Source organism: Gadus morhua, chromosome 11 (genome assembly GCF_902167405.1).
Source record: "Gadus morhua chromosome 11, gadMor3.0, whole genome shotgun sequence".
NCBI classification, from domain to species: Eukaryota; Metazoa; Chordata; class Actinopteri; order Gadiformes; family Gadidae; genus Gadus; species Gadus morhua.
Genome location: NC_044058.1, coordinates 29,022,448 through 29,047,204, shown reverse-complemented (window position 1 = coordinate 29,047,204; position 24,757 = coordinate 29,022,448). Strand labels below are relative to the sequence as shown.

At 50.5% G+C, this 24,757-nt stretch overlaps 1 protein-coding gene across 3 annotated transcripts; it reads left to right on the top strand.

Moving 5' to 3' along the window:
- The first annotated feature begins 73 nt into the window (after positions 1-73).
- Positions 74-22,989, top strand: lnpep (leucyl/cystinyl aminopeptidase). 3 transcript variants are annotated; one of them, XM_030370247.1, is made up of 22 exons: positions 74-269; positions 1,877-1,974; positions 2,407-2,609; positions 3,775-3,886; positions 5,462-5,719; positions 6,836-7,026; positions 7,446-7,584; positions 8,358-8,492; positions 8,711-8,831; positions 9,104-9,255; positions 10,181-10,294; positions 12,014-12,145; positions 12,962-13,093; positions 14,131-14,291; positions 14,507-14,595; positions 14,931-15,114; positions 17,323-17,479; positions 17,955-18,133; positions 19,118-19,279; positions 19,975-20,115; positions 20,260-20,341; positions 20,562-22,989. In XM_030370247.1, exons 1-22 carry the CDS (start codon positions 242-244, stop codon positions 20,691-20,693), a joined length of 3,102 nt encoding a protein of 1,033 aa, XP_030226107.1. In that variant the 5' UTR covers positions 74-241; the 3' UTR covers positions 20,694-22,989. The 3 variants fall into 3 exon arrangements, 2 of the variants coding, with proteins under 2 accessions (XP_030226107.1, XP_030226108.1); XM_030370248.1 differs by having other exon boundaries at positions 76-269; positions 1,880-1,974; XR_003978493.1 differs by lacking the exons at positions 20,260-20,341; positions 20,562-22,989 and having other exon boundaries at positions 17,927-18,133.
- Positions 22,990-24,757: the final 1,768 nt, after the last annotated feature.

Genomic DNA, 24,757 nt, shown 5'->3' with positions numbered 1-24,757 from the left:
TGTAGTCGAAACTCCGGCTCTTTCTGCGCAGTAACGCCCCCCTGATGCCCAGCAGCCAATAGGACGACAGAGCAACACTGCGTGGAAGAACTGTCAACAGCAGAGGAAGCTGTCGTTCCCAGCGTCTTCATCTGTTCCCACGGAGGACTAACGGGTGATCTGAAGTGAGGGCTCCCGTGCAGCGTACGTCGCCTCCGGTCCAGCCCGTCGGGGTTCCCGGGTCTCTGTCCCGCTGTCAGTCATGGATCCGTTTGACAGTAACTTGTCGGGTAAGCAGCGGGGGGTCGTGCGCTCCAGCGGCTAACTAGCGGCTAACTAGCGGCTAACAACAACTCCTAGCCCCAGGCATCTGGAATTAGCTTCGAGTAGCTTTACGGGACTTTCCAATGACTTTGTTTCACTTTTATTTAACCTATTCCATATATATATGTATTGTGTGTGTGTGTGTGTGTGTGTGTGTGTGTGTGTGTGTGTGTGTGTGTGTGTGTGTGTGTGTGTGTGTGTGTGTGTGTTGTCTACAATGTCAGAAATGTCACACCACACAGTTTAAATAACTGTCATCCCTACAACCTTACTGGGAATAAGCAGCAGATATGGTGTTTCAATGTTATGAACTATACTTGTGTATTACTATTGTGTTACATTCATGTCCGTTGAATTTAAATGAAACCGTACCGATGTTTTGTTCTGGTTCCCATGCCTGCATTGCCATGCCTTCTTTGCCTTGCCTGTCTGTGTGTGTTCTTTAGATTATAATTTATATCGGTCTGCTGCTGATAAGGATTGAAAGTGTGCAGTGATTTGGTCACACAAGCAGAGAGGCCTGTGACTTGTCCATTACACCATTGTAGACTTGACGAGGGATTAGTGGTTATAAAGATAGAGGCGGTTCATACAAGTTTGAGTCACTGTTGTGTTGTTATCAGTTTATTGTTTCCCCTTTGTGGTCGTAAACTACCCTTGTTGGTGGCTCTTAGTGTCAACAGAAACATATGGACGGACATGAGGCTGCTTCCTCTGTTCATTAAAGGCTTATCAGCGCCTTGCCCATCAGGTTTGGTGATGTGTCAAGGTCGCTAGACTATTTATTTGATTTGTGGAGGAGAGAGGGATTGAAACAGCCGTGCTGCTGACACAGTCTTGACTATATCTCGTGGCGGCTTTGCACGCTGTCAAATTAATTAAATAACCAAAGCTGCAGCTTTGTAATGTGGATTAATTACCACCCTGTTGTTTGCATTTAAACCTGTCATTTAAGACTGAAAGGGCTCTGTCCACAGAGCTCCGATCTGGGCAGGGCACTTGCTGAAACCTGCACACTCCGCTGTTTCACTTCTTTAGGTATTTGTGAATTGGGAAGTTGAACGTTTCTCTGTTTGAAGGACAGTAAGAGGCTTGTTCTGCTGAGGGAGGGTCCGCCATTGTCGTACAAAAGACAAACACACACACACACACATTCACACGTACACACACAAACACGCATGCTGATAACAGGGTTCTTCTTGTAAGTGTTTCTTGGTATCCGGTAGAAGTACGACCCATGATTTCATTACTCTGACATCTTCTTATTATTTTGTACATTCGAGTAACTCATCTTCAGCACGGGCTAAGCGATCGCAGCGTGGTGGACCAGGAAGTGAAGCGCAGCATTACCCAACAGGAAATGACCCAAATCACTGCTTTGTTAAACGGTCTTTGTGTCGTATCGGGTCAACGCAGATTCCTGCTTGTCTCGTTTTCGCATTCCTACTTTCACTCGCCCCAAGTTCCAAGAGCAATACTCATGAAGCAAACCAGTACAGTTGCTGGTGTCTCCCAGTAAGGTCCGCTCCCCCCGCCATGCGGTCCTCACCGTGTCCTTTACTTTCTCTTCCAGCAGAGCGCGCCAACCTTCCGCGGAACATGATCGAGAACAGCATGTTCGAGGAGGAGCCGGACGTGGTGGACCTGGCCAAGGACTCCGCAGCGTTCCCGGTAACCAGGCGCTCCCGGTCTTTAGAGGCCATGAACTCCGGATGCACATCTGCAGCCGGGCTCGGTTCACAGGGAACACACTCCTGCGTCTCTGTGTAGAAAGGATGTTTCCTAGGGTAGCAATTCTCTCCCCGTGGAGCAGCCTGTCTGTGTTTGCACGTTCATCTGTCGGCAGGGCGGCACGTGGCTCAGGAAGTAGAGCGGGTCGGCAGCTAACCTGAAGGTTGCTAGTTTGATCCCCGGCTCCTCCTAGCTGAGTGTGGAGGTGTCCCTGAGCGAGACGCCTCACCCTGACTGCTCCCGACGAGCTGGCTGTCAACTTGCATGGCTGACTCCGCAGTGAATGTGTGCCTGAATGGGTGAATTATATTGTAAAGAGTGCAGTCGATTGACCTGTCCTGTGTCGACCCCTCCCTCCCTCCCTCCCTCCAGGCCTTCCCCACCCTGGACCCCGACGAGGTGGTCTACGAGCCGCGCAGCTCCCGCCTGCTGGTGCGCGGCCTGGGGGAGAACGATATGGACGACGACGAGGAGGACAGTGAGTCTTCGGCACGGCTGCTGGGCATGTCCTTCATGAACCGCAGCGCCGCCCACCGCGCTGGCTCCTCCCCCTACGCACGGCAGGCCCCGCCCAGGTGAGGGGGTCGGTCGACGTCGTGGTGGGGATGTGAGCCTCGTGCAGAGACCGTTGCGATTGGTTTAATCTTAACAGCTATCTAAACGGAAGGGTTTCAATCAAGATGAGAGAAATGATTGAATGCATTTTGGATCATGAACAGAAAGATTAGTTACTGGATATTAATCTCTCTAGTTTAATTATTAGCTTTGTTATACTCGCGTGTCTCATTTGGTAGTTCATTATCACAACCCTTATGTTGAACAAACACAAATACTCCATCCACTAAGTGGTGGTTTTAAATGTATCATATATTTTTAAAACGCACTTTCTATTAGGGCTGCTCGATTATGTAAAAAATCATAATCACGATTATTTTGGTCATTATTGAAATCCCGATTATACAAACGATTATTTTTGAGTTTGAAAACATGTTGTATATATTCAGCATGTCTCTCCCAAAAAACACTGAGTAACTGAGAACTTAGAAATTTCGCCCAAAACACAAATGGTCAAAAAGAAAATGTTCAAATCTAAAATAAAGTCCATATATGTATCCAGATGTTCTTTAAAACATATTAAAAAAATAATATATATATTTTTTTTAATTGAATACTCGATTATATTAGATTTGTGATTGTTAGACGTGGAAATCGAGATCGAAATTTGATTAATTGCCCCACCCTACTTTCTATAAGGGCGAAGAAGTCAATGCTGTGACCACAATCCCAGCGTTGAGGGCGATGGTTGATGGTTGATCAGGGTCAGGGTGAGGGTCTGACCACTGGGCCGGTCGCCGGGCTGACGTGGGTCAGGGTGAGGGTCTGACCACTGGGCCGGTCGCCGGGCTGACGTGGGTCAGGGTGAGGGTCTGACCACTGGGCCGGCCCGCTGACCGTGGGTCAGGGTGGGGGTCTGACCACTGGGCCGACCGCCGGCTGACCGTGGGTCAGGGTGAGGGTCTGACCACTGGGCTGACGTAGGTCAGGGTGAGGGTCTGACCTCAGGGCTGACGTGGGTCAGGGTGAGGGTCTGACCACTGGGACGTCCCCTGACCGTGGGTCAGGGTGAGGGTCTGACCACTGGACCGGTCGCCGGGCTGACGTGGGTCAGGGTGAGGGTCTGACCTCAGGGCTGACGTGGGTCAGGGTGAGGGTCTGACCTCAGGGTCCTGTCTCCCCCAGCTCCTGCTCGCGGCCGTCCACTCGGACCACGGTGGTGTGTGTGCTGTTCCTGGTCATCGTGGTGTCGATGAGCATGGTGCTGTACTTCCTGCCCGGCTGTACCTTCACCAGGGTAAGAGGACCTCTTCCTGCTGTCCTGAGCTCCGCTCATCTCGCTGTCATGAGTCACAGACGCAAACTAGTGCTGTCCAGCGATTAAGACATTGAATCGCGATTAATCACACATTTCTTTCTATTCTAAATATCCCTTGATTTCGTGCTGCGAGCCTTTTAGCGAGATCAGAGAGTGTTCAGAAGGACGGTAATAAAATATATTTGGTAAGATGAATATAAGGAGAGAGACCCGCAGTGAATTCAACCCGGTCCACTTGACATCGGGTAGGTGCATGACAGTGGTAGGCCTACCGTAAAACTTCAATAGCCCGGGCTTTTATTTGTTTCAATCACTGAACCTTCGGACAAATCTCTTGCTCAGCAAATATGGGAAATACTATAATATTTATTATTTAAACCAGTATGAATATTCCTACCGTACGTAGGCATACACATTACCAGGTTATCGAATAACACACACACGCCCACGCACACGCACACACGGTGGCGGAGTGGTAATCGGGAGAGTCGGGAGAATTCCCGGTGGGCCGTTAACGCTTCGGGGCGGTCGGGCTGCTTACAGCGGGATAACAATATTGTGTTTATAAAAGTTCCTTGCAGCTCCGTCCGGCCAAGTCGATTTTGTCAAGAGGGGAGTAACTGAGCGGCCCCTCCCGAAGTGGTACAGCCCAGGTGGGCCTTGAACTGCGATTGGTCAGAAAGATGTAACGGCTAACGACAACATTGAACTCTCCTGCAGGCTCGAACAGAGACACACAAACACACACACACTTAAGGAGTTTTTCACCCGCTCCGTATCCTTGCTTGTTTCCGGTGTAGCTAGATCGATAGATAGTATGGTGTTGTAGTTTTTCTAAAGTGACTAGTTGTTGCTAGACAGCAGGTGAAAAAACGACAACGTTTGCCAAGCCATAAGAGCGTTAATCGCGCGGTAAAGAAATGAACTCCGTTAAAATTGGTTTGCGTTAACGCCGTTAATAACGCGTTAAACTGACAGCACTAACGCTAAATGATTTAGTTTTTTGCGTCTTAATTTCTTCTTCTCTGATTGTGTTGATGTTCATGTTTGCTGTATATGTTCTTTTGTTTACATTTGTATCACTTGTTGTTCCTCTAATTTGCTGAACCTTCTGCTGTGGGACCCCCACGTCCTGTCTGGATCAGGGACGCTTAAACTTGTCCACCTCACCTTCTGTGAAGCTCTGCATGGCGGGTGTCTGCTAACGTCAGGGAACTACTTCCCCCCCCCCCACCCCCACACTGATAGCTCCATTAGGTCCTCAGGTCCTCACGCGACACATGTCAATGCAAAGTCTTCATTAATGTACGTTTTGAAATATATTTACGTTGAGTTTCAGCAACCGAAAAATACCCATGATGCATTCTGATTCGAGTGCTATTGCCAGTGTTCAGGAACGCATGAACTGCTATGTGTTGTGCGTTGTGTTGTTTTAACGTGTGCTGTGACACTACTGTGTGCTTTATCTGTTACCGTTGACCGTTTGAGCTCTGTGAGGCTCTGGGAAGGTGCTCTCTGAACCCACTCCACCTCCTCCCTCCCTGACACCTACAGACGGGCTGTCCCAAGGAGAACAGCACCGCCCCCATGGAGCCCGTGTACCCCAACTCCACCACGGGGGAGCCCTTCCCCTGGGCGGAGCTCCGCCTCCCGGCCAGCGTGCGGCCCGTCCACTACGACCTCACCGTGAACCCCGACCTCGACGCCATGACCTTCACGGGCCGCACCGTCATCAGCATGGCCGTGCTCCACGCCACCAAGCGCATCGTGCTGCACGCCGCCGACCTCACCGTCACCAAGGCAACCTTCCAGGTGAGACCCCCCCCTCAGACGGCCTGCCCCCACACGGCCCACTGAAGGGTCGCACCTACACGCTGCAACGGAGATATTCCACCGAGATATCCGGGGAATCCGGCTGTCCTTCTTAAAGGTCCCATGACATGCCACCAGGTGTGAGTGTGATTAACCCTTAAGCCAACTTCAGACCAAAGATTCACCTTGCAACGGCTTGCAAATCGCAACTCCTTGCGACTCCTTGCGACGAGACGGGCTGCGACATTCTAAAACTGGGCCGTTCACACTGGCTGCAACGCGCTGCAACGGGCTGCGACGCTAGGTGGTTTCCCTAGCAACTGTGAACGCTCTGGCACAGCTGAGAGCTGCAACAGCATCATTTGCGTAGGTTAGGTTAGATTAGTAAGGTTTGCGATTAGTTAGGTTTGCAATTAGTTTTATTTTTATTTTGCTTGAGAGTTGGCTAGAGTTACTGTGTTTTGTCATTCTCCGGATATCGGATATTTCAATCTGATATTTTTATGCTGGAGTGGACAGGCCGTGACGTACAAGTTGTTCTGTGCTGTGATTGGCTGAAGAGGAATAGTTAAATCGCTGCGTTCTAAAACTGGATCTTGCGATTTGACATGTTCAATCTCTGGCGACTCCTTGCAACGCCTTGCAACGCCTTGCGACGGCTTGCAACGGCTTGCAACGGCTTGCAACGACCCGTTCACACCGCCCCTGCGACGTTCTAAAACCGTCTCGTTGCAAGCCGTTGCAAGGTGAATCTTTGGTCTGAACTGGGCTTTACACGCCGTGTTCAAAATCTGGCTCTTATGACGTCACAAGTGGGCGTGTCCACCTAGATGTGTGACGGCGAGATGATCAAAGTTTGCCACAGTCCACCGGGTATGCTGGTAGGCTAATCCCACTCACACCTGTTGGCATGTCATGGGAACTTTAAGATTTCTTCCTTTCTGATTAAGGGAGTTTTCTCTAGGGTCAAGGTCAGGGGGTGCCATAGATAAATGTCTTGTGAAGCCTTTTTGTGACTGTAGCTGTGATTAAGGGCTATGCAGATAGAATGTAATGTGTGTTTCTCACTATGGTTGTGACTGGCTGTCTGGTCTGGTGTGAACGCTCCCGCTGCAGCTGGGCGAGGGCCAGGCCAGGGTCGTGACCCTGCTGGAGTATAAGCCCCACCAGCAGGTGGCCGTCCGGTTCCCTGAGGAGCTGAAGCAGGGACAGCGCTGTGTGCTGACGCTGGACTACCACGCCAGCCTGTCCAGCACCTACGACGGCTTCTACAACAGCTCCTACGCCGACAAGGACGGCAAGAAGAGGTGACTGGTTGAGCGGCAGCTATCCTGAGCAGAACACCGTCTACCGGCTGAGACGGGCTTTGACCAGTAGAGTCTCACACACACACCGGCCTCACTTCCTCTTTCTAAAGCAGGATGTACTCGCTGCAAATCGCTTTGGATAAAAGCGTCTCCTAGTTGACCTAAATATAAACGTAAATAGGGTGTGAGAACATATTTTAAATCCTAATCGAGCAGCGTTGACTGCAGATGTGTCTAGTTGATTTGAAACTACGAGCTAGTTGATACAGAAGTGGTGAACAGCAGTGACAGCATTGCCTTTTAATGAGAATCACCGTTTCTATGAGTGATTTGTTTTTATAGGGTTCATTTGATTGAATCAGATCCAGTGCTGCCATGAACGTCAGTGGCTGTCCCTGATGCTAAGCTGTGTTCCCCAGGGTCCTGGCTGCCACCCAGTTCGAGCCACTGTACGCCAGGAAGGCCTTCCCTTGCTTCGACGAGCCCGCCTTCAAAGCCACCTTCCTGGTCAGGATCAGTCGCAGGGATGGCTATGTCGCTCTGTCCAACATGCCCAAGGTAGCGTTGACTCTCATTCAGTCATTCAGAAGAAGCCCCTTCAAAAGCTAGTCAAAGATCCCATATCATGCTTTTTTAACTTTAAGAGTTAGCAGGTGGTCAAATGCATGTCCTTTCATCATAATAGTATTTGTTTTAGGTTTGTTTAAAGCTACTGAGTTGGTTAGTTTGTTGGTGTTTTTGTACCTCTTCTTTGGCGCTTAAACAAGCGCTGTGTGGGGACAGTCAGTGGATCTTTGTATGGTAACTGCATTTACATAACACAAGGGGGCAGTATAGCTCTACTGTCCAACCCCTAATGCACATGTGCATCCAGGAACTAAATAGCTGTTTCCAGTTTATTGATTTGCCATGAAGAACATAGGACTGTGCATCCGATAATGTGCATCCGATAATCAGTTGGTAGTCTATGACCACCAACTTTAAATAGAGCCTGCGTCAATGTTAGTTGGGTAGAATTTACCCATCTTTAACATCACATACTAAACTATCGGTGGTTCAATTATACAGCGCTTTTCTAACCAGCGGCCACTCAATGTGCTCTTACATACTGCCTAACATTCACCCATTCATGCACACATTCACACGCCCACGGCGGTGTCAGCCAGGTCTAGAGCAGTGAGGGTGAGGTGTCGCGCTCAGGGACACCTCCACACTCAGCTAGGAGGAGCCGGGGATCGGACTAGCGCTAATGCTGACGGAGTGTTCTTCAATGCCGGGGCTTTTCTGTCAGCGTGACCCTCGACAGCTCCTCTCCCTCCCTCTCTCTGTAGGCCAAGACCACCAATATCACCGGAGGCCTTCTGCTGGACGAGTTTGAGAAGAGCAGCGTGAACATGAGCACCTACCTGGTGGCCTTCGTGGTGGCCACCTTCCAGAGCGTGAGCAAGAACGTCTCCGACACGCTGGTATGTCTCCTCTGGGGAACCGGACTGAGCTGGAATTAAGATCAGTCTCCATAGGACGTTAGGGAAGTGGGCCTTGTGCACCAACAGGGTAGTCTCACCAGGTGTGTGTGTGTGTGTGTGTGTGTGTGTGTGTGTGTGTGTGTGTGTGTGTGTGTGTGTGTGTGTGTGTGTGTGTGTGTGTGTGTGTGTGTGTGTGTGTGTGTGTGTGTGTGAGACAGGTGTCTGTGTACTCGGTGCCGGAGAAGAAGGACCACACGATCTACGCCCTGGACACGGCCTGCAAACTTCTGCAGTTCTACAACTCTTACTTTGACATCGCCTACCCCCTCAAGAAGCTGGGTGCGTCACACACGCACTCTAGGGAAAGGTCTACAGGGCTGCTTTGATGTCCGTTTGTCCATTTTTAATGTTAATACCCTGTGATGAGAAACAAGCACACCAACGGGCACACAAACTCCAACGGGCACACAAACACACACCAACGGGCACACAAACACACACACACCAATAGGCACGCTCACACACACACACACCAATGGGCACGCTCACACACGAACGGGCACGCTCACACACATGCTGAAGCTCTGGCCGTATCTCCACCTCTCTCTCAGACCTGGTGGCCATCCCCGACTTCCTGGCGGGGGCGATGGAGAACTGGGGTCTGATCACCTTCAGGGAGACCAGCCTGCTGGTCAACAACCAGTCCTCCCCCCTACAGAAGCAGCTCATTGCCTCTGTGGTCGCCCACGAGCTGGCTCACCAGGTAGGACTACACGCTCACCAGGTAGGACTACACACTAACCAGGTAGGACTACACACTAACCAGGTAGGACTACACACTAACCTGGTAGGACTACTCACTAACCAGGTAGGACTACACGCTCACCAGGTAGGACTACACACTAACCAGGTAGGACTACACACTAACCAGGTAGGACTACACACTAACCAGGTAGGACTACACAGTAACCAGGTAGGACTACACAGTAACCAGGTAGGACTACACAGTAACCAGGTAGGACTACACACTAACCAGGTAGGACTACACACTAACCAGGTAGGACTACACAGTAACCAGGTAGGACTACACAGTAACCAGGTAGGACTACTCACTAACCAGGCAGGACTACAGACTAACCTGATAGGACTACTCACTAACCTGGTAGGACTACACACTAACCAGGTAGGACTACACACTAACCTGGTAGGACTACACACTAACCAGGTAGGACTACACACTAACCAGGTAGAACTACACACTAACCAGGTAGGACTACACACTAACCAGGTAGGACTACACACTTACCTGGTAGGACTACACACTAACCTGGTAGGACTACACACTAACCAGGTAGGACTACACCTCCTAGTGGCCCAGCAGCTGGCTCACCAGGTAGAACTACCCGCTCACCTGGTACTGGTTAAAACCAGTCTAACTGGTGTACGCCCTCCTGGTACTGGTTGAACCAGTCTGTGACTGGTGTATGTCTGGTTTAACTGGTATATGGTCTACTACTGGTAAACCCGCTCCTCTCTGTCTCTAACTGGCGCCTTCCTGGTACTGGTTGAACTGGTATATGTTCTACTACTGGTGAACCCGCTCCTCTCTGTCTGTAACTGGTGTATGTCCTCCTGGTACTGGTTGAACTGGTATATGTTCGACTGGTAACCCGCCTCCCTCCCCCCAGTGGTTCGGTAACCTGGTGACGATGAGCTGGTGGAACGACCTGTGGCTGAACGAGGGCTTCGCTACCTACATGCAGTACATGTCTCTGCAGCACGAGTACCCCCTGCTGGACATCGTGAGTCACTGCACCTGATACCCCCTGACCCCTGACCCCTGACCTCTGACCTCTGACCCCTGTAAACTGGGCTGATTCCACACTTCAGATCATGTATACAGGCAATATACAAATCAGATGTACCATTATTTGAATTATTAAGGTTTTGCATTAGAACGAATAATACATTCTGAAACGATGTAATTAAACCAATATGCCAAACGTAGCATGAGAGGAAAGATCAGGGGTCTCATTTATAACCGTTGCGTACGCACAAAACGGGGCTGAAATTGGCGTACGTGACTTTTCACGCCAAGGTTGTGATCTATAAAAAACCAACTTGACGGGAAAATGTGCGCAGCCCTAAGCAAACTCTGACCCATGCGTACGCATGGTTTGGAGGAAAAGGAGAATTGGCGACGCAGACGGTGTGGTGGTGAACTGAAGTCAGACCGAAGAATTGCAGAGTGAGAAGAACGATTATGTTTTATCATCGCCCTTCATCAATTTAATTTCAACCCGTATCATGCGTTAAATCCTAATCAGAATAATTTAAGTCCACTGCGTTATTTCTCAGTTATAACTCCAGAAATATCTCCTTAGAATAGAAATAAAAAGAAATTCCCTATATTTAATCCCGTCAATCCATACTGTCCACTGACGGCGCGACTGCATGGAATAAAGCATCTGTCCAACATGTGTCAATAACATAATATTTTTATGTGACACTGTAAACACATGATCGAATGTCAATTAAATCCCAAGTGTGAAAAACCAAGCCACACTCATCACAATCGTTGTCCGTTACTCTTGATGCTTTCATGACAAATCAGGCATTAAAAAGGGGTTATGTTCAAGAACATTTTACGTGGGTAATTACAAACTGATTATCCAAGGCGTTCTCGTCAGTCTTATTACCGTAACCCTATAAATACAGAGGTGAGCGCCGTGGTAATGCTGCACCATATGGCACTTCTGGCGGACCATGCAAATGGCAGGATTCGGAGGGAGAGGGTATTTAGGGACCATAACGATTTATTGGTAGGCTAGATAAAAATATGTAACTATGTCAGACCACTTCCTTTTTTTAATTCTGGGACAGTGCGCTCCGTGCTACTGACAGAGTTCACTGCTGCAGCAACATGTTGCCACTCACTCTGCTTTTTGTTGTTGGCGATCCCAATCCCGTGACCGCCGAACAAAACTACCTTTCGGGCCTCCATCTCACCCACAAGTGTCTCCACTTCAACCTCCGTGAAATTTCGCTTTTTTGATTTTCTCAGTACCTCTGCCATTGTTTCCAACAAGACATAATACCGGCATCTGAGTCTGTTTTATATGCAGATCGCATTCATGAGGTCATTTGCATTGACCATTTATGGTTAAAAAGGGGCGTGTAGAGGGCGGAACGTGAAGCTGATTCAGCTGCGCACAATTGTTGTCAGTATGTGATTTATAAAGCAAAGATTGCGTACAGGTGTGCGTACGCAGTGTTTTATAAATCTGAATATTTTTTGGCGCACGCAAAATTTGGCTTCTGGGCGTACGCACATTTTTAGTAACGATCCTACGCACAGTTTTATAAATGAGACCCCAGATCAAACTACACAGAAGTAACACAGGAATCCAAAAACATGGTCCTATCTAGGGTCGACCCCTATGACCTATGACCTCTGACAATATATGTACATTTACGTCTGAGCTTGGCCAATCACATGACCCCCTGGGGTCTGTCTGCAGGGGAACCACTTCCTGACCGTGCGCTTCAGAGCGCTGGACAAAGACGCGCTGAACTCGTCCCACGCCGTCTCAGCGAGGGCGGACACGCCAGAGCAGGTGGCCGAGATGTTTGACTCGGTCTCCTACGAGAAGGTATGGAGGGAGACTGCGTGGTCCCCGCATAGGTACCCCTCACAGCCTTCTAGCACTGACTGTAAGGTACAGGTACTCGCACACACAAGTCCAACACACTCACACACCCAAAGTCAGGCTCACACACACTCCCAAAGTCAAACACACTCACACACACACACTTCCACAGTCACGTTCACACACACTTCCACAGTCACGCTCACACACACACACTCACAGTCACATTCACACACACTCCCAGTCACGCTCACACACACTCCCAGTCACGCTCACACACACACACACACTCCCAGTCACGCTCACACACACACACACACTCCCAGTCACGCTCACACACACTCTCAGTCACGCTCACACACACTCCCAGTCACGCTCACACACACTCCCAGTCACATTCACACACACTCCCAGTCACACACACTCTCAGTCACGCTCACACACACACACACACACACACACACACACACACACACACACACACACACACACACACACACACACACACACACACACACACACACACACACACACACACACACACACACACACACACACAGTCACGCTCACACACACTCTCAGTCACGCTCACACACACACACTCTCAGTCACGCTCACACAATCACCCCCAGTCTGTCACAGTCTGAGGTCGGTATTCAGACCCGTGCAGGCGCACGGTGAGCATGTGAGGGCGGCCCTGCCTCCAGCCAGTTGACATTCCTGTGACGTGGGTGAGCCCTGAACCCGAGCCCGCAGCGGGCTCCTCGTGTCGCGGTTCCCTGGGTCGGGACCCGTGTTCAGCTGTGTCTCCTGCTGCAGGGTGCCTCCATCCTGCTGATGCTCAACGCCTCCCTGAGCGGGGACCTCTTCAGGAAGGGCATCGTGGGCTACCTCAAGAAGTTCAGCGGCTCCAACACGGTCACAGACGACCTGTGGAACAGCATTGCACAGGTGCGTCCGTGCATGGCAGCTCGCGCGCGCGTGCGTGTCATTGTGTGACAACGGAGAACGCTCCGTTGTCACCTCTGATGGAGAGGTCATGGGGGTTGTCGTGCTGGTGACGTCCTTGTCCGGTTGTTTAACATGAGTCGACTGAAGCCCCCTCCTCATCTGCTGAGTCAACATTCAAGCTGGTCCTCGGCATTCACGTTTGAATGGGAACTTAATTAATGGTTCCCAAACCTTCCTGCTAGTATACACCCTCCTAAGATAGTTTTTTCCCATGAGTACACCCTCAACGGCAAAAAAAATGTTGGGATAAAATAATAAATGTAAGTTAATATAATGTTCAGTTTAAACATAAAGAATGCAAATACTTAAAATTGAGTGAGAAACATGGGCCTGTGCTTCATGCAACTGTTGGCTATTTCCCCCCACAAAGGAAGCTCAACACCAGGGGGCGGTCAGGGCTGTATTCAGATGTAGAGCTGAATCCCTTACCAATATATTCTTATTGAAACTGACGACATTTTGTTGTTTCTGGACGGCCTATCTTTTTCACATATTCTCCTTTCCCCTTGTTTTCGGATTTACATTTCAACCACTTGTCCATTTTCTCAATTTTCTATCGTCTAGCTTTCAGAATGGACACTTGGATCAGGGTGAAAAACAAAGGAGAGAACCACTGTTCTAAAAACACTGATGAGGTAGAGCTGCTGTCACGGCTCATTCATCTGTAAACCAGGTCACGGTCACTAACTGATTTACTTTGAGCCACCACAGGTTTACTCATTTCGAGAATTCCTAAGCACTGAGGCGCCTGTAATCACACTTTACCAGCCGGGGCCATTATGGGGGAGTAGAGAGAGAGAGAGGGAGGGGAGTGGGGGAGTGTAGGAGTTACAATGATCTCGGATAATGACCTTCTACACAGGATGCCTTTTATTTATATTCCAGTCCATAACTTCCCTATTGAGCAGAGCAGTGTGAGTTTCAGTGCGTGTCCTCTGGGATGAATACAGCTGAGTGTGAGGTGGTCTCCCCTCCAGGCCGACGTAACCCAGCAGCACCCCAACATCCCCGGCATGATGAACACCTGGACCCAGCAGAAGGGCTTCCCATTGGTCAGCGTCAGCCGGGACGGAGATCTGGTGACCCTCACTCAGGAGCCCTTCCTGCTCAGCACCGACGCGACCGAGAGCGCACCCAGGTGAGTAATGGACGCGCACACGCACACGCACACGCACACGCGCGCTACCACCTAAATAGTCAAACACAAAGACAAACACAAAGACATACACACAATCACAGTCACACTCACATTCACACTCACACTCGCAGACAGTCAAACAACCTCGTCCAACACCCTAGCCAGACCGGGCAGGGTCCCGGTACCTGATAACCTGAGACTGCTCCTCCCACCAGCCGCTGGCACATCCCTGTGACCTATGTGACGGCCGGCTGCAGCCTGACCCCGGACTGCGTCCAGGTGTTCACCCTGGAGAACCGAAACGGTCAGTCCCCCCCTAATGTCGTGTCTTTGATGCTGATATCGAGGCCAGGTCACTCTTAGAATTAGATTGGTATATTGATGAGATTCAGCTTGTTGCTTAGACTGTGTGTGTGTGTGTGTGTGTGTGTGTGTGTGTGTGTGTGTGTGTGTGTGTGTGTGTGTGTGTGTGTGTGTGTGTGTGTGTGTGTGTGTGTGTGTGTGTGTGTGTGTGTCTCTTTGATTCTGTGTGTGTTTGTGTGTGTCTCTGACTCTGTGTGTGTGTGTTTGTGTGTCTCTTTGATTCTGTGTGTGTTTGTGTGTGTCTCTTTGTGTGTGTGTGTGTGTGTGCGTGTGCAGCCACCCTGAAGCTGTCTAAGGATGTGAAGTGGCTGAAGCTGAACTTCCAGAGCACCGGGTTCTACATGGTGGACTACGGCACGGCGGGCTGGGCGGCCCTCATCGAGGCCCTGACCGAAAACTGCACCGTCCTGCCCCGAGAGGACCGCGCCTCCCTCATACACAACATGTTTGCTCTGTCCAGGTATGCTCACTCACTCACTCACTCACTCACTCACTCACTCACTCACTCACTCACTCACTCACTCACTCACTCACTCACTCTGGTCCATCACCTTACCTCCTCGACCTGACCTGTCCGCAGCATTTGACACGGTGAACCACCAGATCCTTCTTGCCACTCTTTCCGAACTTGGCATCGCTCAATCTACTCTTTCCTGGGTCACATCCTACCTGACGAACCGCACCTATCAAGTGACATGGAATGGCTCCTTGTCCAAACCTTGCACGCTTGAAACTGGTGTCCCTCAAGGCTCTGTACTGGGGCCTCTTCTGTTCTCCCTCTATACCAGTTCTCTGGGCTCGGTAATTGCATCACACAGCTTTTCCTATCACTGCTATGCTGACAACACTCAGCTATTTCTCTTTCCCCTCATCTGATAAAGCCCTGATTGCAACACGCATATCGGAATGTCTGGCGGACGTCAGCACCTGGACAACTGCCCATCACCTGAGGCTTAACCTCAACAAAACCAAGCTCCTCCTAATCCCAGGGAAAGATTGCCAACACATGGACTTACTGGTCACCGTCGAGAACATCGCTGTATCTCCCTCTCCAACTGCCAGAAACCTCGGTGTGGTATTGGACAATCAGTTATCCTGCACCGCAAACATCACTGCGGTGGCCCGATCCTGCAGATTTGCACTTTACAACATCCCTAGAATCCGGCCCTTCCTCACAAGGGAAGCAGCTCAGCTTCTAGTCCAATCACTGGTCATCTCCCGCCTCGACTACTGCAACTCACTCCTCACTGGACTTCCTGCCTCTGCAATCAAACCTTTGCAGCGCATCCAGAATGCGGTAGCTTGCTCGTGTTCAACCTACCGAAGTTCTCCCATGTGACCCCCCTCTTCCGTGACCTCCACTGGCTCCCTGTAGTAGCTTGCATCAAATTTAAGACGATGGTACTGGCATACAAGGCAGTCGATGGAACTGCCCCTGCCTACCTCCGAGCATTGCTAAAGCCACACACCCCAGCTCGATCCCTCCGCTCAACTACCTCAGCTGGACGTCTGGTACCGCCATCGCTAAGAGCTAGCAAAGGCCGTTCAGCAATGTCACAACTTTTCTGCTGTTCTCAGGACCGCAGAGTCGCTCACTATCTTCCGAAAAAGACTCAAGACTCACCTGTTCAGAGTCCACCTCGACAGTGCATAGCAGCCTCCCCCTTCTGGCCACCATTGTACACTGTAATTTATTATGTTGTATTGTATTGTATTATAGTACTTCATCTGGAATTGGTTAACCTAGCCATTGTTGTACTTGCACTTGGTTCTATGAACATCCTTTCTGTATCGACAGTGATATATTGATGCACTTCTTATGACAAATGTACTTATTGTAAGTCGCTTTGGATAAAAGCGTCTGCTAAATGCCCTAAATGTAAATGTAATTTTTTTTAAATGTACCTCATTAACAGCTCTCGACAGAAAAAAGGGATTTTGTTATCGTGTCGTTTCCGATATAATTTCCGATATCAGTATCGGACATTTTTCAAAAATAATTTCAAAAAAATAATTTGCTGACAGTAAGTGAACCGACTCTACATTGCTGTAATCGTAAAGCCCAGTTCAGATCAAAGATTCGCCTCGCAACGACTTGCAACTCGCAACTCCTTGCGGCTCCTTGCGACGAGACGGGCTGAAGCGTTCTAAAACTAGGCAGTTCACACTGCTGCACCGGGCGGCGACGTCAGGTGGTTTACCTAGCAACTGTGAACGCTCTGGCACAGCTGAGAGCCGCAACAGCATCAGCATCAGCCTAAAAAGTAGCCTAACTTAGGTTTACGATTAGGTTGCTTAAGCTAGCACCCCAATTTACCCTCGGACCCTACACACACATTGGCGGTTTATTGGGTTTCATTTTAATGTAAAAGGCGACTCCTTGCAACGGCATCAGCCGCTCTGCGACGACCAGTTCACACTGCTGCGACTTTTCCCCTGCAACGTTCTAAAACAGTCTCGCTGCAATCAGTTGCGAGGTGAATCTTTGGTCTGAACTGGGCTTAAGAGAACCCTTCAATAAGAAAGTGCTGTTAGTAGCTACAATGCTAGATGCTGTCTCGGTATATACTCGGCATCGGCCGATACTCAAGTTCAGGAATCGGAATCGGGAAGGAGAAAGTGGCCCGGGAACATGTGTAGTAAAGCTGCCTGTGGTGGTGGTCACTAGGCTGGGACGCGTGTCGTTCCGGCAGGTTCTCAACCTGCTGGCGTACGTGGTGAACGAGACGGAGGCGGCGCCGGTGAGCGAGGCGCTGGCCCAGCTCAACACGCTGCACCTGCAGCTGGAGAAGAGGAACGAGCTGGACCTGGCTGCCCACCTCAAGGTACCAGCACGCACGCACGCACGCACGCACGCAGGAAACCAACCTTGCACGCACGCACGTAACTACGCACGCACGTAGGACCACGCCGCACGCAACCAACCAACCAACCAACCACTCACGCACGCAAGCACGCACGTAGGAAGGCACGCAGGCAAACACACTCTAGGCAATAGTCCACAGTTAGTAACAGATAAAACATAGCATGACGACCCTCAGTATAAATAACTATGAACACTCATCAATATTTAGAGCTTACTGCGTATTTTTCTGATAAATATCAAGTGTCAACTTTGTGAGCAAGCTGTACACACAACAAACCCACAGGGTTCTGTTTGAAGGTCCTTCACCCAGTCTGAAGTTGTGTTTGACAGTCCAACATCCTGACCTTGTGTTGACAGCCTACATCCTGACCTTGTCTTGACAGTCCAACATCCTTGTGTTTGACAGTCCTACATCCTGACCTTGTGTTTGACAGTCCTACATCCTGGAGCGGTTCGAGGCCCTGATGATGAATCAGACCTGGGGGGAGGAGCCGTGCGTCTCCAAACAGGAGCTGCGGGAGGCGCTGCTCCAGACGGCGTGCGCTCTTGACGTTCCCGACTGCCTCCAGAAGGCCTCCGACCTCTACAGGCAGTACGCCAACGGCAGCGCCAGGTGAGCCTCACGTCCTCTTCATGATCATCATGAAGAGAACCAAGACAGGTTTAACCACTTCCTCTCAAAAGGACCCCTATCCGGGCTAAGCCCCTCCCCCCCACTGCAAAGACGTTTTAAGGTATTTAAACACATGAGAAAGCAGTCATGTGACACCCCGAGAAAGATTAGATTCTCAACATTTAGTCCGGCATAACCATTGTTGGCAAAACAAAAGACATTCCAACCCCAAACAAAATAAGTACCGTGTAGCAAAATAGTTGTGCATTCAGCCATAGCGATCTATTTCACGTGACATTTTTTGCCATGTGTGTGTGTTTGTTGCTAGGGGCCCATTTGTAACCACACGTGTGTTGCTAGGGTCGCCATCGGTTACCGTGTGTATATGAGTGTGTTGCCAGGGTCCCAATTGGTTACTTTGTGTGTGTGTGTGTGTTGCTAGGGTCCCCATTGGTTACCATGCGTGTGTTGCTAGGGTCTCCATTTCTTACCGTGTGTGTGTGTTTGTTGCCAGGGTTCCCATTGGTTACCGTGTGTGTGTGTGTGTGTTGCTAGGGTTTCCATTGGTTTCCGTGTGTGTGGGTGTGTGTTGCCAGGGTACCCATTGGTAACCGTGTGTGGGTGTGTTGCCAGGGTACCCATTGGTTACCGTGTGTGTGTGTTGGTAGGGTCCCCCTTGGTTACCGTGTGTGTGTTGCTAGGGTCCCCATTGGTTACCGTGGGTGTTGCCAGGGTCCCCATTGGTTACCATGTGTGTGCGTGTGTTGCAAGGGTTCCCATTGGTTACGGTGTGTGTTTTGCTAGGGTCGCGATTGGTTACAGTGTGTGTTCGTGTGTTGCCAGGGTCTCCATTGGTTACCGTGGTTGTGTGTTGCTAGGGTCCCCATTGGTTACGGTGTGTGTGTCACTAGGGTCCCCATTGTTTACCGTGTGTGTGTGTTGCTAGGGCCCCCTTGGTTACGGTTTGTGTGTGTGTGTTGCCAGGGTCCCCGGGGACCTGCAGAGGGTGGTGTTCTCCGTGGCCGCCCGCTCTGAGGACGGCTGGGCGGAGCTGATGCAGACCTACGCCCAGTCCAGCGACGACGCCCAGAAGAGGAAGATCCTGCAGGCCCTAGCCTCCACCCGCGACACGCGCCACATCGCCCGGTGGGTGGGGGTGGGGAGGGGGGGTTGTGTGTGTGTGTGTGTGTGTGTGTGTTTGTGTCTGTGTCTGTGTGTCATGTTGTCATGACGATGCTATAGCTGCTGTAGATGCGGTCAGGGAGCTATGAAAAGAGAGAGAAATGTTTCAACTGAACCACCTAAGAAATGCCTCCTCCCTCCCTCTCAGCTCTCCTCCCTCACTACCTCCCTCCCTCTCTGCTCCCCCCCTCCCACATTTCTCCCCCATTGAGAAGTGTTGCATTTCACACACCTGTGAATGACAGGCAGGACGGAGTTCCCGAGCCAATCATGGGAGAGATGCTCTGATGGATAATTAGCGTAGTGCAAACCCTAAACTCGTATCAGGGCAGTCAGTCAGAAGAGTTCCTCTCAGTGACCCCCAGCCTGCCGGCTGTAGGTCCTGAGGTCACTGGTGGGCGGCATGGGGCTCAGGAGGTAGAGCGGGTCGGCTGGTAACCGGAGGGTTGGTAGTTCGATCCCCGGCTCCTCCTCACTGAGTGTGGAGGTGTCCCTGAGCGAGACGCCTCACCCTGACTGCTCCTGACCAGCTGACTGTCGCCCTGCGTGGCTGACTCCGCCGTCGGCGTGTGAATGTGTGCATGAACGGCTGAATGTGAGGCAGTGTTGTAAAGCGCTGTATCGGTGCAGTCCATTTACCATGTGTGGTGTGTGCTCAGCATCCTGATCGAGGGTCTGCGGGGGGAGCTGGTCCAGACCACGGAGCTGCCTCTGATCATCAGCGCTGTCAGCGGGGGCTTCGCCGGCTCCCTGCTGGCCTGGGACTTCACTCAGCAGAACTGGGACGCCCTCATCAAGAAGTGAGCGGGCCCTCGCACGCACACCCACGAAGACACACGCACGCACGCAACCACACACGCACGCACGCACGCAACCACACACGCGCAAAATCACACACATGTCCTCTCTCTGACAGGAAGCTGTTCTCTCTCTCTTTGCTCTAGGTTTCCTGTGGGCTCCTTCGCCATCCAGAGCATCATCATGTCCACCACCTCCCACTTCTCCACACAGACGCACCTCGACCAGGTACGCCCCAGTGTCCATGGGTTCAAGTCTTCACGTGTTCATGTGCAGTAGTCCCAGTACCTAGGGGCCTCATGTCCCAGCCAACAGATTGTCTCTCTGTTAGAAGAACTCGCACTATTCTACATATTAGGCTTTTATTTTCAATGCTGTTTGTGTGTGTGTGTGTGTGTGCGTGTTTTGTGTGTGTGTGTGTTTGTGTGCGGTGCGTCTGCGTGTGCAGGTGAGGAACTTCCTGGGCTCCCTGAAGAAGCGCGGCTCTCAGATGCGCAGCGTCCAAGTCGCCGTGGAAACCATCATGTTGAACCAGCGCTGGATGGACGCCAACCTCCCGGACCTCCGACACTGGCTCTAACCCCCCCGGCCCCGCCCACACTTGGCCCCGCCTTCGCAGGCCCCGCCCTAAACTCCAGACACTGGCAGTATAGCTCCTTGATAACGAGGAACAACAGAAGCCAAAGGTTGCTCTCACTCCGTGTGTGTGTGTGTGTGTGTGTATGTGTGTGTGTGTGTGTGTGTGTGTGTGTGTGTGTGTGGGGGGGTCCTCTTGCTCAGGATGGCTCCTACGGCCTCGTTCCCAGACGTGACCCCCCCCCCCCCCTCCCACCTTTTTAGCACTGTCGACGACCAAAACCCCTGTTGTCATGGTTACACCATTGCCCCACACCCCCAAAGCTCCAGCGGTCATGGTTCCTCCATGACAACCATAAAGCCTCCAGACAGACAGACAGATGGAGTCCGGGGGCGTGGCCTCTGAGGTCCCCCACATGAAGGACGTCTGAAGCTGAAGGCCTGGATGGGGGGGTGGGGGGGCTCACACGGGACCACAGCGCAGGGGGTTACCGTGGTGACACTGCACTGCCTCGCCTTCACAGCCATTCAAGAGACTACTCCTCACCTCCTCTCCTCACCGCCTCCTGACCTCCCTGCTCTTCTCCTCACCTCCTCTCCTCACCTCCTCACCTTAGCTGATTACTCTGAGCTTTAAGCACATCATGTAGGTGGAGATCTCTGTCCTCGACCTATGTCCTCCAGCCAGGCCCCACAGCGGTGGAGGTCTGGTCCATGAACCACTGTGTCTTAGTGGGGGGGCGTCCCGTCTCATGCACCGGCCCCCTCCCATTGGCTGCTCCGTCCGTAGGGCGTGGCCGTTTCCTGTTCCTCCTGCGTGAACCAATCAGTGTACATAGCCGAAGACGAGGGCCCCGGGGCCCCTGATGAAGATTGTAAATACGACCGGGCTCCGCCCACTGCTGTTCTAGATGTCTTGCTTCCGTTGAAGATTTGACGAGTTTTGCTTTATGAGGCGTCCGCGTTGCGTGAGCAGGAAACAAACAAAGAATGTGATCAGGTGTTTTCCTGTTGTGTGATGCGCTGGCGCCCAGGCGTGTGAAGGCTTTGTCCGTTGAGTGTATAATGTCATATCGTTGGTTTTAAGCGTTCTCAGTGTTTTTATTCGGCGTGCGTTCACAGCCACGCTCCTACTTCCTGCTTTCACCCATAACCTTTGACCTATGACACTCCCTGTGGAGGTGGGGCGGCGTCTGGCCTGCAGGGGGAGTATGGAGCACCGTATCTGCTGGGGTGATGGGGTCACCAGAACAAATGGACACCGTTGAATGTTCATTCAGTCCGTCTCGTGATCCAGCGACGCTCTCTCTGGCTCGCAGAGAGTGTCTTCCTTCTCTCTCTTAAGGGTTAGGGTTACCCCTCACTGAAAGACAAGCAGGCACATAAATACACACTTCCTGATTGGGTCAGATTGCAGACTGTCCGCAGTCAGACTCCGGTGCTCCGTACTCCCCCTGCTGGCCAGACTTCGCCCCACCGCCACGCTCCCATTAGGATCTGGATCTTGTTTCGTTTCTGCATTCAAGCGACGATCAGACCGGTGTGCAGTCGCAGTACAGAACCGCGACTGCAGGGAGAGCAAACACAATAAATACATACAGTCCTTAAGAAGCAGATAGTGTGTGTGTGTGCGTGTGCGTGCGTGTGCGCGTGCGTGTGTGTGTGTGTGTTCCAGAAGGTCTCCCCAAAGTCTGACGAGTTCAACCCTAAAACAACAGAGGTCAGCTCTGCCTTTAAGATTGGATCACTCAGTAGAATGAGTTGATGGCTTCTTTCCCTCTCGCTCCCGACCCGTGAACACGATGACTGTTTCTTCGTATCATCATACAGATGATGACGATGATGAAGGCTCCTCTGAGCTGCACATCAATTCCATGATCACTCCTCTGCACAATGCAGACATCCTGATAGTTCTTACATCTCGCTGACACCAAAGCCCGCCACCCTGTTGCCCCCCTCAGTCTCCCCCCTTCGTCTCCCCCTCTGTCACCCCCATGCTGGCTTGGTGTGTCTGTAAATCCAATTTATTGGTTTTCCACTGAACATTAGGGCAGCAAAATGTACAACTTCAGAAGGAGCTAATCCAACTCCCTTTTTGTTCATATAAATATTGAAGTGGGAGAGTGATTGCAATGTTACAAAAATAATAGTTCAAAAATGTTGTTAAATGTCTCTTAGAAGGTCTGTGCAGGATTGACTGGGACTGTGTGTCGACGTTGATTTGGTGGTTAGTTTCTGCTTAATCAAATACTAAGCTATGGTGTCAAGCTTCCACATGGAAATAAAGCTGGTTTTACGTGCTCGGTGGTAGTGATGCTATTCCTGTGTGTGTGTGTGTGTGTGTGTGTGTGTGTGTGTGTGTGTGTGTGTGTGTGTGTGTGTGTGTGTGTGTGTGTGTGTGTGTGTGTGTGTGTGTGTGTGTGTGTGTGTGTGTGACCAGATATTTCGCGGACCACCTCCTACGCACAAATGTTGAACATAAATCCTCAGTGGCTGAGCAGAAAGGGCCAGTGACCCCTTTGACCACCGACGACTCTTACTGCAGGCGGCCGTGAAACAGGGTGCTGATAACTGCGGATCGCTCATAAGACACGTCAGGCTGCAGGCTCCAGTGGAGGATAGAGATCTGCTCGCTCGATCATCGTTCTGCTGATGTTAACGTCACAATGTCACACCGATGAGTAATGCGGCCTGGTAGGCACATTTCTAGGGATGATTAAGATCACCAAAGCACACACATGTACATGCGCGCACACACACACACACATGTTCACATGTGCACACTAACGCATACATACAGAAGAGGTTTTGGGCAACAATACTGACCAGGCAGATCGTAACCTAACAGACATTGTTTCTAGGAATTTCCTGTCCCCTTTTCCTTGGAGTCACAGTCATGTTTCTTCAGGGTAAAGATATATTGATTACATTGAGCATGAATCACTTGAATGCATCAGTGATCGCCTTCAGTTTGTATTTGTGTTTCGTCTATCTTTCTTCACACACCGATTATCTTATGTAGATTCTGGTTCATGTCTCAGGGTTCATGCGCTCAGCAGGATTGTCTCCTCCTCGTACCATTGATTATCATTGATATAAACACTTCAATCTCCCCAATCGGTCCATTCCTAAGATCTGGCGATGATAGAAATTGTTCAAACTTAATGAAGCGAAACATCGCCAGGTCAACATGTCTGAATACGTGAGGCTCAGGTCTGCTGATCACGGCCTTCTGCCACAGAGGCACAACCTGTTGGACTCTGGACCAGGATGTGTTCAGCATGTTGGCAGCGGCGGGTTGGATCATAGGGTTCTCCCTCATGAAGTCCTGAGAACCGCTTTCTGTTCTAATCCCTCATCTGAGAACTCCCAAATGAGGCACACCCAGGCGGGGATTCGGTACACCATCACTCAACGTTTAATCTAAAGTAAACCAAAGGCAAGGCAATTTATTTATAGCGCATTTTCATACTCAAGGTAGACATAATGTGCTTTACACAGCTGAGGCATTACCTCAAATAGAAGTACACAAGTAAGAAACATATCACACGTATAAAACATATCACAGTGATAGTACAAGTAGAAAGCATATTGCAATAGTAGTAATAAAAAGATAAAAAGGAACGATTGAAATAATATATAAATTAAATGAAAATAGGAAAATGCCAATGAAAAGAGGGTGGTCTTCAATTGGGTTTTAAAATTGGCAATGGTTGGAGCATTCTTAACGTGATCAGGGAGTTTGTTCCAAATCTGGACTGCATGGTAGCTGAAAGCAGCTTCACCCTGTTTGGTGCGAGTATATGGTATGCATAATACCTGGCTTTTCTGAGGCCTGAGGGGGATGTAAAATGTAAACATGTCAGATATATATGTTGGCCCCATCCCATGTAATGCTTTAAAAACCAGTAGCAGTACTTTAAAATGTAATCTAAAATAAACTGGCAGCCAATGCGAGGACCTCAGTATAGGGGTGATATGCTCTCTTCTGCTGGTCTTTGTTAGGACTCGTGCTGCAGCATTTTGAACTAATTGAAGTTGTTTAATGGTCCTTTTTGGGAGTCCTGT

What these genes read in the sequence shown, in the direction of transcription:
- lnpep (XM_030370247.1), top strand. Translation starts at nt 242, where the DNA reads ATGGATCCGTTTGACAGTAACTTGTCGG. An exon ending in GCACGGCAGGCCCCGCCCAG is followed by an intron (nt 2,610 to 3,774) that starts GTGAGGGGGTCG and finishes TGTCTCCCCCAG; the next exon opens with CTCCTGCTCGCGGCCGTCCA. An exon ending in GACAAGGACGGCAAGAAGAG is followed by an intron (nt 7,027 to 7,445) that starts GTGACTGGTTGA and finishes TGTGTTCCCCAG; the next exon opens with GGTCCTGGCTGCCACCCAGT.